Source organism: Acomys russatus, chromosome 11 (assembly GCF_903995435.1).
Source record: "Acomys russatus chromosome 11, mAcoRus1.1, whole genome shotgun sequence".
Lineage (NCBI taxonomy): Eukaryota > Metazoa > Chordata > Mammalia > Rodentia > Muridae > Acomys > Acomys russatus.
In genome coordinates, this window is record NC_067147.1 from 11,315,975 (window position 1) to 11,332,187 (window position 16,213).

The 16,213-nt window shown below is 49.1% G+C and overlaps 1 protein-coding gene across 1 annotated transcript in view; it reads left to right on the forward strand.

The window, feature by feature from the left end:
- Ptk7 (protein tyrosine kinase 7 (inactive)) overlaps positions 1 to 11,620 on the forward strand; it is a 66,275-nt gene extending 54,655 nt beyond the window's left edge. The window contains exons 14-20 of the mRNA XM_051152669.1: positions 761 to 964; positions 1,703 to 1,858; positions 2,442 to 2,674; positions 3,630 to 3,710; positions 7,213 to 7,364; positions 9,933 to 10,111; positions 10,769 to 11,620. Coding sequence (XP_051008626.1) covers positions 761 to 964; positions 1,703 to 1,858; positions 2,442 to 2,674; positions 3,630 to 3,710; positions 7,213 to 7,364; positions 9,933 to 10,111; positions 10,769 to 10,929 — 1,166 coding nt within the window. The 3' untranslated portion in view covers positions 10,930 to 11,620. The remainder of the gene's footprint in view (positions 1 to 760; positions 965 to 1,702; positions 1,859 to 2,441; positions 2,675 to 3,629; positions 3,711 to 7,212; positions 7,365 to 9,932; positions 10,112 to 10,768) is intronic.
- Positions 11,621 to 16,213: the final 4,593 nt, after the last annotated feature.

The following is a 16,213-nucleotide window of genomic DNA, read 5'->3' on the forward strand; positions in this document are numbered from 1 at the left end:
GAAAAAACAAAACAAAACAAAACAAAACAAAAGGGCTCAAACTTATGAACCAGGCATATGGCTGTTCATTATTGTAACCCTGGATCTTAGGCTGAGACAAGAGGATTGTCACAAGTTCAAGGCTAGTTGGGTTTAGATAGTGAATTCCAAAATAGCCTGGGCTACAGAGCGAGACAATGTCTCAAACCAAAAGAAAAGCAACAAAAGCTCCAAGCTATTGCAAGCAGAATAGGTGAAGAGGGAACCAGGTCAGCAGGCAAGAGGGCCAGAGATGGTGATGAAGACAGCCCCAGGCCAGATCCGCCCTAGAGATCTCCGGCCAGTTGAGAAGTTGTCTCTGTGGCTCCAGACGAGGGGGAGAAAGGTCACAGACTTCTCCATCCGGCAGAACTGTTTGCCTAGGAATGTATCTTAGAGAAAATGGAGAGTGGGGGTCTTTTGGTCGCAGCCCTTGAGGTTCACCTGGTGACTCATGGGACCTCTCTCTTCTGGGCCATTGAAAGCTGGTAGACTAGCTGGTAGACCCCCTCTGAGCTGAGTGATCACTGGAACACTGAGCCAGAAGCTTCCCAGCATTCCTCTCTCAGGGTCAGCCATAGTACCGAGCCAGGCAGTGATGGAAGGGGTGCTCCTCGCTCTCTACATCATGTGGAGGCTTTCACGTCTCGAGAAGTTGGCACATGGGTTGGGAGATTGGTAGAGAAGCGGGTTCTGGTTTGCTGGCGTAGCCCCTGTCCTGACCTCTGTGTGTGTGTCTCAGACAAGCCAGCGATGGAAGACTCAGAGGGCCTAGGCAGCCCTCCCCCATACAAGATGATCCAGACCATCGGGCTGTCGGTGGGCGCAGCTGTAGCCTATATCATTGCTGTACTGGGCCTTATGTTCTACTGCAAGAAGCGCTGTAAAGCCAAGAGGCTGCAGAAACAGCCTGAAGGCGAGGAGCCTGAGATGGAGTGTCTCAATGGTGAGGTCCCCTTCTTAAGGGGAGGGGGGCCAGCATGGGTAGAGAGCGCCCTCCTGTGGCAGCTGTGGAGGAAGAGAGTAGTCAAGTATTACTGGAGGTGGGGGCTGGAGCTGGGGCTGCCTCTCCTCTGGCCACAAGCCTGGTCTTGACTCATTCTCAGGGCCTTGGCTTCTGAACTGCTTGGCTCAGGGCTACCTTGGTGGAGCCTCTTGCGCCAGCCGTCTCCCCCCAGCACTAAAGCACAGGTACAATTGGTATGCATATATGTGTGCCTATTACCCATCTGCTCAGTAGTCAACCCCCAGGGGCAATCTATCTGTCCATTTTTTCCTAACCCCTCCCATCACTGGAAGCTCCACTCAGTTTGGGAGGTCAAGAACAGCGCTTGGCTCACCCTAGTGGATTTCCCCTTTGTATACAAAGGGTCCAGTGAAAGCCAACTTGTGTGGATATGGCGTTCAGGCTCAGTGAATGAGAGTAGAGTCCATAGAAAGCTTGTTTCATAACCTACTCAACCTGCATCAATAAATGGCCATACCCTAAGGTCTGATCCAGCCAGCCCCGCAGGCTGACCTGTGGGAATGGCCCTTTTATGTGTGATTGGACTCAAGTTGGCAGGAGGCAAGGTGGGGGCACCGATGAAGACAGGACACCACAAAACCCAGGGCATGGGGACTGAGCTCTTTGTGTAACCAGAGTATCCAGCCTCAGGCTCTTCCTCTGACCCCTTGTTCCCAGGTGGGCCTTTGCAGAATGGACAGCCATCGGCAGAGATCCAGGAAGAAGTGGCTTTGACCAGCCTGGGCTCCGGCCCCACGGCCACCAACAAGCGCCACAGCACGGGTGATAAAATGCATTTCCCTCGGGCCAGCCTGCAGCCCATCACCACGCTGGGTACGTGGCCTTGCCTACAGCCGTCCCTGCTTTGCTGCAGGACGTTGGTCTCGAGGTGGTTCTGATGTCCCTAAAGTCTTAACGTATTAGATAAGGTGGCAGGCTTTTTTTTCTTTGTTTTTTTTTTTTTTTATTCATTTATATATACGAGTCCTATGTCTACATGTTTGTCCCATACACATTTATATTATAGATGGTTGTAAGTCACCGTGTGGTTTCTGGGAATTGAACTCAAGACTTCTGGAAGAGCAGCCAGTGCTCTTAAACACTGAGCCATCGCCAGCCCCTAGTGTTATTTCCTGATGTTTCATGAAAGTGGCTCTTTTTTTAATTAATTAATTTATTTATTTGAAAGTGGTTCTTTTAAAAAAAAGAACTAAAGTTAGCCTTTTTCCCCCTTAGAGAAAATGTTTGAGAAATTATAGATTTGTACTGAACTTTTCTTTTCCTAAAAGGTATATCAAAACTTTTGGGTTGGAGAAATGGCTCACCTGCCTAATGGGTCAGATGCGGCAAAGCCTTGTGCTGTATAAGAGAGGCCGTGATTGTGTCTCTCCCACTCAGTGTGGACCTGTGCCCGCAGGGAAAAGTGAGTTTGGGGAGGTGTTCCTCGCAAAGGCCCAGGGCTTAGAGGAAGGTGTGGCGGAGACGCTGGTGCTTGTGAAAAGCCTGCAGAGCAAGGACGAGCAGCAACAGCTGGACTTCCGGCGGGAGTTCGAGATGTTCGGGAAGCTGAACCATGCCAACGTGGTGCGGCTTTTGGGGCTGTGCCGGGAGGCCGAGCCCCACTACATGGTACTGGAATATGTGGACCTGGTACGTTGTGGAATAGGGACACTTACTGGACGGTGTGCCGATGGAGAAGGGGCTTGGGGGCTAAGACACTACAGAGGCCTTGGCTTCCTGCTGCCTGAGCATCCTGCCCTCCCAGCTCTCCAGCACCTGCCTGGCTTTTACCTGCATGTTGTTCATGTCTTCCTGTCTTTCTGGAGATCAGGCCTAGGTTCCAGGAGTCTCCCTCTGTACCCTGCCCGGATGCCCTTCAGGTCCTCTTGCCAACTGATTTTCTTTGCTTTGTTATTTTTTTCCTGTCCCGGGGCTTGCCACCACTTGAGAGCACGCTTGTCAGAACCTGGCTGGCCGTCTCTCCTCCCTTCCTGTCTCCCTCCCTTTCTCTTTCCTCCCCCCCCCCCCCATCTTCCTCTCTCCCGCCTCCCTTTCTTGTCTCTCCTTTTGCTTCCCTTCTCCTCCTCTCACCCAGTTCCTCTCCTGGCTCAGGTGACAGCCTGACCACAGCCTGGTCATCAGGTTATAATTGCTGCAGTCACCCCTGCCTCTGCCTTCCTCGTCTTTGCTGGGTCCTGGTGTCCTTGGCCCTTACAGAGCTGCTGTGGAACATCGGGGGGGGGGGGTGGTGAGAGAGAGAGAGAGAGTGTGTGTGTGTGTGTGTGTGTGTGTGTGTGTGTGTGTGTGTGCGCGCGCGCGCACGCGTGTAATCCATGAGGGTAGGGTAAGGGGTTGTTTTCCTCCTGGCTCTGGGAGGTAGAGACCCTTAGAGCAGGAAGGGCAGTTGAGAGGGTGTCTTCCATATGGTCTTTCATTCTTGTATCCCACCGAACTGTGCCCACCTGGGTGAGAACTGGGTGCTCATTCAGGCCAGAGCTTGTCACTGTCACCCAGCAGGGACTCTGAGAGCAGTGGCGCCTTGGTCTACTGCCTAGGGCCTACAGCTGGGCTATTCACTAACAGGGGTGTTCGGCCCTTCCCTTAGGGGGATCTCAAACAGTTCTTGAGGATTTCTAAGAACAAGGATGAGAAATTGAAGTCCCAGCCCCTCAGCACCAAGCAGAAGGTAAGATCCAGGTGGGGGAATGCCCTGGGCCCCAGGCAAGCAAGATCACTCTTGAGCTCCCACGTCTCGTCTCTGCTTTAGGGCCAGGCCTTGTGTAAGTGCCCAGCAGGACCCAGAAGTGTGGTCCTGCCCCCATTTTATTGACCGAGAAACTGAGGCTTAGAGAGATTAAGTGACTTTTTCCAGCTCTGCAGCGTGACAAATAGCTTGATATCATGATGGTGGCTTCACAGTGAAGGCAGCAGCTCCTCCAGCCCTTGGCTTTTCTGTGGGAACGTCTGTGAGAGCAAACACCTACAGGCTGTGAGCAAAAGCTGCTGCAAACACCTCCAAGCCCAGGGGCTATTGGGCTGGGCGTGGCTTTGAGCAGCCTTCTTTAACTGGTGTGTGGAGACTGACATTTACAGTCTGAAGGACTCGAGGCGTGACACACGCTGGAAGCGAGTGGGAGGCGTCAGTAAGAGTGTGGAAGACCTCCAGGTGCTTAGGTAGACAGACAGCTGTGCTTAACAAAGACGGTTTCCTGGTGGAGAAGCGGTCTGAATTCAGTTCTCAAGGGCCGGAAGTCAGTGAAGGCAGGAAGGGGATGGCTTCAGGAGGGAGGATCAAGCAAGGCAAGGGGCTGGGACAGGGGCAGAGGCAGGCGGGCTGGGTGTGGCGGTTTGTGTCCATGATCCAGTGGGGACATGGATGACCTTGAGGCCAAATTCAGTCCAGGGTACATAGTGAGTGTGAGGCCGACCCGTGTTAAATACTGAGCCCCTGACTCCAAAAAAACAAATGAGAGAACAAGACAGACTGAAGAGAAGTTGGTTACCTCAGTCATGTCCCCAAGGTGTTCTGACAAGCCATCACCACTTTGCCACACAGTTTTTTTCTCTCCTAGTTTTGTGCATCTAACCTTTAGTTCAATGAGGAGGTTTTCCAACACTGGCTTCTCCGCCCTCCATGGATGACACTCAGGTCAGACAGAACAGCTTCCAAAGATTTACACTTAGGGCTGAGAGGCATGGCTCAGAGCTTAAGAGAGCCGGCTGCTCTTTCTGAGGACCCAGGTTCAGTTCCCAGAACCCTAGTCTGGTGACTCACAGTCTCCTGTAACTCCAGCGCCAGAGATCTGACCTTTGACCTCCATAGGATCCAGCACTCCAATGCCCAGATCCAGGCACAGACACACAGACAGACACACACACTAAGAGACCGACACACAGACACACACACAAGGACACTCATGCACAGATAGACACACAGACACAAACCCATACAAAGACGACACACACACACACACACACACACACACACGCAAGGACACTCATGTACAGATAGACACACAGACACAAACCCATACAAAGACCACAGACACACAAGGACACTCATGCACAGATAGACACACAGACACAAACCCATACAAAGACGACAGACAGACACACACACACACACACACACACACACACACACACACACACACACACAGAGTCATAAGGGGGAACCTGACATAAGGGCCCTGAAGCATCCTCTTAACGACAGGACAAGGCTGTGGGGTGTGGCTCCGCAGTAGAGTGCCTGCCTCCTGTCCATCTCTGCTGTGGCTTCTAGCATTCACTTCCACCATTTAGACGAGACAGTAGATGCGTTTTCCTTTTCTTTATTTAAACTTTATTTTATTTGTATGGGTGTTTTGTCTGTGTGTTATTTATGTTTGCCACATACATGCCTGGTCCCTGTGGAGGCCAGAAGAGGGTGCTGGGTCCCCTGGAACTGGAGCTACAGACAGTTGTGAGACACCATAGGGGTGCTGGACATTGAGCGCAGGACCTCTGCAAGAGCAGCTAGTGCCTATAACCACTGAGCCATTTCTCCAGCCCCACGTCTTCTGTGTAAAAACATTTATTAATTGGCATTTCTTGTCTTGTATGTGTCGATGTCTGTGCGCGTGCACACATCACATGCACACAGAGGGCAGTTTGAGGAAGTTGGTTCTCTTATTCCACCATGTGTGTTCCAGACATCAAACTCGGGTCATCTGGCTTGGTGGCAAGTGCCTTTACCTGCTGAGCCATCTCAGCAGCCTGGAATCACGAATCTTTACGAGTACTTTCATAGTGCTGTGACTTTAATCTCCAGCATGGACCACCTCTGTGGTGGTGACCCCTTCTCCAAGAAGAGTTTTTAGCTCTTTTGGAGTCTGCTTTTTTTTTTTTTTTTTTAAGATTTTATTTACTTTGTATATATGCACACCAGAAGAGGGAATCAGATTCCATTACAGATGGTTGTGAACTGCCATATGGTTGCTGGGATTTGAACTCTGGACCTTTGAAAGAGCAGCCTGTGCACTTAACCACTGAGCACAATCTCTCCAGCCCTTGTCTTTTTTTTTTTTTTTTTAAGACTCATTTATTATTATGTATACAGTGCTCTGCCTGCATGTTACCTGCCCGCCAGAAGAGGGCATCAGATCACAATATAGATGGTTATGAGCCACCATGTGGTTGCTGGGAATTGAACTCAGGACCTCTGGAAGAGCAGTCAGTGCTCTTAAACCTCTGAGCCATCTCTCCAGCCCCCTCCCTTTTTTTCTCTTTCTTTTTTTCTTTTCTTTCTTTCTTTTTTTTCCCCCCCTCTATAAGACAAGGTTTCTCTGTTTACCCTTGGCTGTCCTGCTGGAACTTGCTCTGTAGACCAGGCCAGCCTCAACTGGAACTTGCTCTATAGACCAGGCCAGCCTCAAACTCTTGAGGCAGGCCTAGAGATCCGCCTGCCTCTGCCTCCAGAGTGCTGAGATTAAAGGTGTGCGCGACCACCACTTGGCTCGACATGTGCCTTCTTGCCAGCAATCCTGGCTTGGCCAGTCTTGGTATATTCCGTGCTAACATGTCGCGCAGGCCTGGCCTCTGTTCAGTTTGTTGAGCATGTACTTCTGAAGTGTCAGTAGGACTGCAGGGAAGGCTCAGCAGCATTGCTGGTCTTCTAAGGGACTGAGTTTGGCTCTCGGCGCTGCTGGCATGGAGTGCTTCATAACCAACCGCCTAGAACTCCAGTTCAAGGGAGAGACTTGATGCGTGGTTCTGCTTGTGTCTCCTGAGCCCTGGGGTTAAAGGCCTGGTCCATCCACCCTGAACTCATCTGACTGGCTAGCCTCTACATGAATTCTAGAGATCCAAACTCAGTCCAAACACTTTACCCAACAAGCCATCCCCACAGCCCCTTAATCTCACTTAATTAAACCTTTGAACAGGTCCTATTTCCCATTTCCCGGAGAAGGCAGCTGAGGCTGTTGTGTTTGGGGTTTCCTACGCAGCACTCCAGGGGCACCTGGAGCAATACAGACATGGGTTGTATTATGGATGGTCCCCTAAAATCTCCAGCCTTGGGCTGTTCTCACAGGCTTCTCTCTCTCTCTCTCTCTCTCTCTCTCTCTCTCTCTCTCTCTCTCCCTCACTCCTCCCCCCCCCCCCTCTCTCTCTCTTTCTCTCTCTCTCTCTCTCTCTCTCTCTCTCTCCAGGTGGCCCTGTGTACCCAGGTGGCCCTGGGCATGGAGCACTTGTCCAACAACCGTTTTGTGCACAAGGACTTAGCTGCTCGAAACTGCCTGGTCAGTGCCCAGAGGCAGGTGAAGGTGTCAGCACTGGGCCTCAGCAAGGATGTATACAACAGGTAGAAGGGCTTAGGGGGAGTGTGGTCTTCCCTTCCTTCCGGGGAAGGGGAGGAGGAGGGGGCAGATGCTGGTTTGTAAAGGGCTTCATGGCTGCTTAGCTGAAAGGGGGCGTGGGAGAGTTGGGAGAGGAGCTTTACCATCCCCTTTCTAAAGGACAACAGGTTCCCATAGGTGTCTCCAAGTTGCGCTTGGATCTCCTGTAGTGATTAAAAAACAATATTGTAAGCCAGGTGGTGGGCACACCTTTAGCAAGTGGATCTCTGAGTTCAAGGTCCGCCTGGTCTATAGAGTGAGTTCCAGGACAGCCAGGGCTACACGGAAAAAAAACCCTGTTTTCTAAAACAAAAAGAAAAACAAAACCAACCCAATATTATAACCCTGGAGCTGGCTTGGGTTTAGAGGTCCGAGAGAGAGAATTTATTTTATTTTATTTTATTTTGGTTTTTCAAGTTTCTCTGTGTAACCTTTGCTTTCCTGGATTCACTTTGTAGACCAGGCTGCCCTCAGATTCACAGTGATTCACCTGCCTCTGCCTCCGGAGTGCTGGGATTAAAGGCGTGCGCCACCACCGCCCAGCTATATCTAGTTTATATGCCATCAACTGTGCCTGACCCAATTTCCCTGACTACTTTTTTGGTCATACTTTACTACTAATAAAACCTTTATGGGTTGGAGAGATGGCTCAGAGATTAAGAGCACTGGCTGCTCATCCAGAGGTCCTGGGTTCAATTCCCAGCAACCATATGGTGGCTCATACCAGCTATAATGTAACCTGATGCCCTCTTCTCGCCTGCAGATGTACACGCAGACCACTGTACAAATAATAAATAAATAAATAAATCTTAAAAAAAAATACAGCTGTTAGGCATGGTGGCATGTGCCTTTAATCAGGAGGCAGAGGCAGGAGGATCGCTGTGGGTTCAAGGCCAGCCTGGTCTACAAAGTGAGTCCAGGACAGCCAAGGCTACACAGAGAAACCCTGTCTCAAAAAACCAAAAATAAATAAATAAATAAATAAAATAATAAACTAGATATAAAAATATGGCTGCCAGAGGAGCTGGAGAAATGGTTCAGAGATTAAGAGCACTGCCTGCTCTTCCAGAGGTCCTGAGTTCAATTCCCAGCAACCACATGGTGACTCACAGCCATCTGTAGTGAGATCTGATGCCCTCTTCTGGCGTACAGGCGTACATGCAGGCAGAACACTGTATACATAATAAATCTAAAAAAAAAACAAAAACAAAAAAACCAACCTTTTCTACTTTTAAATTTCTATCTATATTTTTATTACTTATTTATTTACTTAGTTTTGCAGTGTTGGTTGGGATCAAGCAAAGGCACCACATATAGCACCATCAATTTTTTTAAAAAATTGAAACAGGATTTTGCCAAGATTATCCGGCTGGCATTAACTTCACTCTGTAGCTTAAGTAAGTCTTGAACTCGTGATCCCCCTGCGTCAGCCTTCCAAATGGCTGGGGTTAAAAGCTTGCATCACTAGGCCCGGATTTTTTTTTCCCCTACTTTTTATTTAATTTAATTTTTATTTTTTAAAGTATAAGTGCTCTGTCTGCATGTACACATGCACGCCAGAAGAGGGCGTCAGATCCCTTTGTAGATGGTTGTAAACTACCATGTAGTTGCTGGGAATTGAACTCAGAGCTTCTGGAAGAGCAGCCAGTGCTCTTAACCTCTGAGCCAGCTCACCAGCACCCCCTACACACACACACACACACTCACCAGCACCCCCTACACACACACACACACACACACACACACACACACACTGTGCATTCCTAGAGCTTGAGGCAATTAAAAGAGTTTATCAGATCCCCTGAACTTAAAGGGGGTTGTGAGACACCATCTGAGCGCTGGGAATTGAACTCCGGACCTCTAGAAGTGTAGCCAGTGCTCTTAACTTCTGAGCCATCTCTCCAACTCCTCCTAATGGGATATTTATCTATGTATTTCGTGTTTTGTTGTTTTATTTATTATTTTACGTGGATGGGTATTTTGTCTGCATGTAAGTCTGTATACCAGTGTGGTACCTACTGTCCACGTAGGCCAGAAGAGAGAGTCAGACCCCCTGGAAATGGAGTTTAAAAGGTTGCAAGCTACAATGTGGTGCTAGAAATTGAACCTGAGACCTTTGGAAGAGGTCTTAACTGGTGATGAGTCACCCCTCCAGCTCCTCTTAACTGAATTGTTTTGTTTCAAGACAGGGTTTCTCTGTGTAGCCTTGGCTTTCCTGGACTCACTTTGTAGACCAGGCTGTCCTCGAACTCACAGCGATCTGCCTGCCTCTGCCTCTCGCGTACTGAGACTAAAGGTGTGCCAGTACACCCAGCTATACCCAGCTTTCTTAATTGAATGTTTAAGCCATCATTCAAATGGATGCACATCCTGAGCTGACCCATCATATCCCTGCGCTCAGCATAACATTATGGAGTCCTTGGAGGTCTTCTTTGGAAGGCAGGGCCCAGGCAGGGGAGTCCTAGTTTGAGCTAAGGCTGGCCTCCTAGGCCTTGGCCCTCTGTGACCTTGCCTGTGTTGCTTCTCCATTGCAGTGAATACTACCACTTCCGCCAGGCCTGGGTACCTTTGCGTTGGATGTCCCCAGAGGCTGTCCTGGAGGGTGACTTCTCCACCAAGTCTGATGTCTGGGCTTTCGGTGTGCTGATGTGGGAGGTGTTCACTCATGGAGAGATGCCCCATGGTGGACAGGCCGATGACGAAGTGCTGGCAGGTAAGTAGCTGTGTTTCTCGAGGATGTGTCTCCATGTCACCCCCACCTTTCCCATCACGCCTCTGCTTGCTCAGGCCCAGAGTTATCGAGCCCACCTCCTCAGTTAGGGCTGGTACTTAGTAATTATGAAGATAGGACCTCCTCGGCTGTTAAAAATATGTGAGTACAGGTGTCTCAGCAGGTAGAGAAGTACTTGCCATCAAGCCTGAGGACCTAAGTTCAATCCCCGGGACCCACATAGTGGAAGGAGAGAACCAGTTCTCACAGATTGTAGGATGTGTGTGTGTGCCTGTACACACACACACACACACACACACACACACACACACACACCCTTGGCTAGTATATGAGAAGTCCTGGGTCAACCCCTGGTTTTGCAAAACGCAGAATCAATTTATCGGGAGACTCTCACAGTGGGTAATGTTGCCTAGCCCCAGTGCATCTTCCAGCTGGCTATCAATTGCCTCAGCTCCAACAGGGACCCTGCCTACCAGCCAGAGAGAACTGGGGGGCCAGAGTTACCTCTTACCCATCACTGACCAGTACTCCCCAGAGCAGAGCGATCCTTGAATGAATGCTGTGGGCACCGCATGCCCCAGCAGGTATTGACAAGACAGTAAGCAATCGGCCTGATGCTACCCACTGTCTGCCCCACAGACTTGCAGGCTGGAAAGGCTCGACTGCCACAGCCCGAAGGCTGCCCCTCTAAGCTCTACCGGCTGATGCAGCGTTGTTGGGCCCTGAACCCTAAGGACCGGCCCTCCTTCAGTGAGATTGCCAACACCCTGGGAGACAGCCCTGCAGACAGCAAGCAGTGAGGGAGCCTCATAGGCTGTGCCTCAGGATGCCGTGCCAGGGAGGAACACCTGTGAGGGGAGCCTGCCAGCCAGATGGGCAAGATAACCCTGTCCTCCTTGGCCCTGGGGCTCCTGCCCAAGCACAGCAGGCATTGCTGAGGGCTGGCGATGCCTAGGTGTTTCTCTTTGCCTCAGCCATTGGGGAGGCTGATTCAAACCCAGACTGGGTGACTTAAAACCTTGGGCTGGGCATCTTGCTTTGCCACTCCTTCCCTTACCAGGGACAGTATGGGGACCTCAGGTAACCCCGATTTCTGGCCTGAGACTTCTTTTGGCCAGGTCTAGCTCTGCCACTCGTCTGCCAGTGTTGCCTGGGGAGGGCTGGGCTGGAGCCGCGCTAGGTTTGGGGGACTTCTTTAATACACAGATATACTCAAGTTCCAGGATAAATCTGGGCACACAGGACCAACAGGACTCTTGACCCATGGGTCCCACCTGGAGGGGGCGGGCTAGCATGCTGTAGGAGACACAGCGGTTAAGTCCTCCTCACTGCGGGCTTGTGCACACTAACCCAGACCCGTGCCCCCAGTCTCCTTTCCTCACCCTAAGTGCCTGGCAGATGAAGTGTTCAGGAGCTTTTGACACTTATATAACCCGCCCTTTTTGTATGCACCGTGGGCGGCTTTTGTATGTAATTTCTGCGTGGGGTGGGTGGGCCTGGGGAGGTCTGGGTGGACCCTAGAGGAAATGGGGAGGGCGGGCCACCCCTGCCTCATACTTTTATTGTTGTTGTTATTGTTGGTTTTGTTTGTTTTATGGTTTTGTTTTGTTTATTTTTACACTCGCTGCTCTCAATAAAGAAGCCTTTTTTTTTTTTTTTAACAGCCTGTTTGTAAGAATCTTCACTGCTTTTGTTCTTGAATGGTGGTCTTTGTTTCCTCCTCTTTGCTGATCAGAAGGGACAGTGTGACTTCATGACATCTAATAGGCTTGGCTAGGGCTCCTGCTCCCCAGCTCGCAGATGTTTCAGACTTCAGTCTCCACCTGAGTAACAGCCGCTCGCTCTTTCCTGGCACTCAACACTCCGCTTGGGCCTGGGAGTACAACAGGAATGGAGGACCAGAAAAGGGGTCAACGACATATTCAAGCGCTGAGTCCCTTTCAGATTAGGATGGCCAGGCCAGGCGGCTGTGGCACACACCTTTAATCCCAGCACTGCAGAGGCAGAGGCAGGCGGATCACTGTGAGTTCGAGGCCAGCCTGGTCTACAAAGTGAGTCCAGGACAGCCAGGACTACACAGAAAAACCCTGTCTTGAAAAACAATTAGGATGGCCAGGAGCTGGAGCAATGGCTTAGTAGCTGAGAGTCCTGGCTGCTCTTGCACAGGACCTGGCTTTCAGTTTCCAGGACCCACATCAGCAGAGGCTTACAACTGGCTCTAACTCTAGTTCCAGGGGATCTAATGGCCTCTTGTTGGCCAAAGTGGGCACCAGGCACACTCTTATATACATGCAGGCAAAACACTATATACTTTAAAAAAATTAAAAATCATTTTTGAAAATCTTTTAAAAAATGAGCTGGGAGCTCGGTGGTGGTGGTATATGGTTTTAATCCCAGCACTTAGGAGGCAGAGGCAGGCGGATCGCTGTGAGTTTGAAGCTAGCCTCGTCTACAAAGCGAGTCTAGGACAGCCAGGGCTACACAGAAAAACTCTGCCTCTAAATCTAAATTGTTGCTCTTACACAGGTCCCAGGTTCAGTTCCCAGCACCCACATGGCAACTCACAGCCATCCCTAACTCCACTTCCAGGGTCTTAGACCCCCTCTTCCGTCCTTAGCCACCAGGCACACACATGGCATGTATACATACACATTCATGCAAAGCACAAATGGACAAAGCTGTATAATATAAACATGTGTACATATACATGTGCGCATGCACGTGTGTGTGTGTACGTATGAGCATATGCACTACAAAAGTGCCTCAGGAGGCAGAGGCTAGAGCATTTTGAGCTCCGGGCCAGCCTGAGCTACATAGCCAGTCTCTGTCTCAATGAATGAATGAATGAATGAATGAATGAATGAATGAATAAAACAGGATAGAATGCTTACCTGGCATACACGAAGCTCTAAATTTGGTCCCCAGCCATTAACCAGGCATGGAGGTGTATTCCTGTAATCTCAGCATCTGGGAGGCGGAGGCAGCAGGATCAAGACCAAGGGCTGGACAGATGGCTCAGCCATTAAGAGCACACACTGGGGCTGGGGAGATGCCTCAGTGGTTAAGAGCACTGGCTGCTCTTCCAGAGGACCTGGGTTCAATTCCCAACATGGCATTTCCCACATGACAGCTCACACCTCTCTGTAACTCCAGTATCAGGGTATCTAACACCCTCTCACACATACATGCAGGCAAAACACCAATGCATATATATATAAAAAAAAATTTTTTTTTCAAAAAGCACACACTGGCCAGGCATGGTGGCGCACGCCTTTAATCCCAGCACTCGGGACGCAGAGGCAGGCAGATCGCTGTGAGTTCGAGGCCAGCCTGGTCTACAAAGTGAGTCTAGGACAGCCAAAGCTACACAGACCCTGTCTTGAAAACAACAACAAAAACATACTGGCTACTCTTCCAGAGCACCCAGGGTCAATTCCCAGTGGAACACAGACATACAAGCATGAAAACAAAATAATAAGAACTAGCCTTTTCAATTAAAAAAAAGAACAAGAAAGTCTGAGGCCATCTTCAGGTACATAAAAAAGGTGGTCCACTGCATCTTCTTAGCCGACCACAAGCTTCATCCATGTTCTCCTTTGTACCCATTTTCTTCCTTCTCTCTGCCTGTCAGGACCGAATTGCAGGTTACCTCTCTTCTCTAACGTTCCTAGGGTGCCAGTGTTAGGTGAGTCAGCTTTAGTCAAAACTAAAAACATAGTAGCATTAGTTTGTGTTTGACAAGACCCTAAGTATGGTTTGAGGATGGTCTTGAACTCACCACGTAGCTGAGGTTAGTCTTGAACTTCTGATCATCCTGCCTCTACCTCCCAAGTATTGGGATGACAAGCATGTGCCACCATGCCCAATTCAAAACCTTAACTCACTCTGGTTTTCTTTTTCTTTTCTTTTTTTTCGAGACAGGGTCTCTGTGTTGGCCTTGGCAGTCCTGGACCCAGCTGGCCTCAAATTCACAGAGATCTGCCTGCCTCTGCGCCCCCGCCCCCCGCCACACACATATACTTTATAGTATGGAGGAGTTGGTACCATGTGATGGCTCACCAGTTCCAAGAACAATCTAATGGTCTCTTCTGGCTTCCTCAGGCACCAAGCACACACATGGTACACAGACAGATACACATACAGAGAAAACACCTATACACAATATAAAATTTAAAACTTTTAATTTTTTATTTTCATTTTATGTGCCTGTCTGTGTGATACAGTATGCCTGTGTGCAGGTGTCAGAACCCATGAAACTGGAGCTAATGACAGTTGTGAGCCACCATGTGGGTGCTGGGAATGGGACCCAGGTCTTCTGGAAGGACAGCCAGTGTTCTAAATTGCTGAGCCATCTCTTCAGCCCCAAATTTAAAAAAAAATTTAAATGCCAATCACGTACTGGAAAGGGCTCAGTGGTTAAAAGTGCTCACTGTCCTTCCATTGCATCGGATTTGGGTTTCTGGCACCCATGTTGGGTGGCTCATGACTAACTCAAAAGAATTTAGCATCCTCTTCAGGACTCTGTGGGTACTTGCATTCACAGGTGCACGCGCACATACGTGCGTGCGCTTTTACACACACACACTTAAAAATGATAAAAGTAAATCTTACCTTTCGTTTTTATTTTATAATATTTCATGTGCCTGCATTTTGCCTGCATGTGTGCTATGTAAGGGTGTCGGAGCCTCTGGAACTAAAGTTACAGGCAGTTGTGAGGAGCCCTGTGGGACTGGGAATTGAACCAGGGTCCTCTGGAAGAGCTGCCAGTGCTCCTACCTGCTGAGCCATCTCTCCAGCCCAACAAAAGTAAATCTTTAAAAGTTATTGTCATGAGGCTGGAGAGCCGGCTCAGAAGTTAAGAACACTGGCTGCTCTTTGAGAGGCCCCAGGTTCAATTCCCAGCACCCACATGGTAGCTCACAGCCACCTGTAACTGAGTTCCAGGAGAATCCAATGCCATCTTCTGACCTCTGAGAGCACTGAATGCCTTTGGTGCACAGACATACAAGCAGGCCAAAAATCCATATACAAAAATAATGTGCCTTTAATCCTAGCACTTGGCAAATGTGGGGTGGGGGGTGGGGATGGACTTGGGCAAGAGGCAAGTAAATTTGTGTGAGTTTGAGGCCAGCCTGATCTATATAGCCTGTTCCAGGACAGCTAAAACTACATGACAGAGACTCTTTTAAAAAAATAAATAAGGGCTGGAGAGGTGGCTCAGGGGTTAAGAGCACTGACTGTTCTTCCAGAGGTACTGCTCTTCCAAAGGTCATGAGTTCAATTCCCAGCAACCATATGGTGGCTCACAACCATCTCTTCTGGCCTACAGGCAGAATGCTGTATACATAATAAATAAATCTTTAAAATAAATAAATAAATAAATAAAGGTTGTCACAATAGTCTTCATGCTGAGGTAGAGGGTCTTAGGTGTGATGGCAGTTTAGAGGGAGCTGAAAGGAAATCATGAGCCATATGTCCAGGAAAATTCTGCAAAGCGATGCTGAAAACACTAGGTTTGGGACAAAAATGAAACACCTTATACTTTACGTAGGTCCCTGCCATTGGACTTTGTCCACAAACAGAATTACATGTTTGTATTTGTTTGTTTGTTTGTTTATTTCTCTTACATTCAAGCAAAGCTCAACAAACAGGGCAGAGGTGAGTTAAATGGATTTTGATGCTGGCTGCATAGAAAGCCAGGGTGAGGCTGGGTGTTGGTGGCGCGCACGGAGACGCGCGCGCACACACAAAATAAATGTAATAAGCAATGTAATTTTTAAAACACAAATGTTGGGCTGGAGAGATGGCTCAGTGGTTAAGGGCACTGACTGTTCTTCCAGAGGTACTGAGTTCGAGTTCCAGAAACCACATGGTGGCTCACAACCATCTATAATGTGATCTGATGCCTTCTTCTGACATGCAGGTGTACATAATAATAATAATAAATCTCAAAAAGAACCCACACACACAAATGTTATATGATTCAAATAAAACATACCTATGAATTTTTGTTGTTAGTTCAAGGCCTCATATACTCCAGGCTAGCCTCATACTATGTAGCCAAGGATAACCCTGAACTTCTTT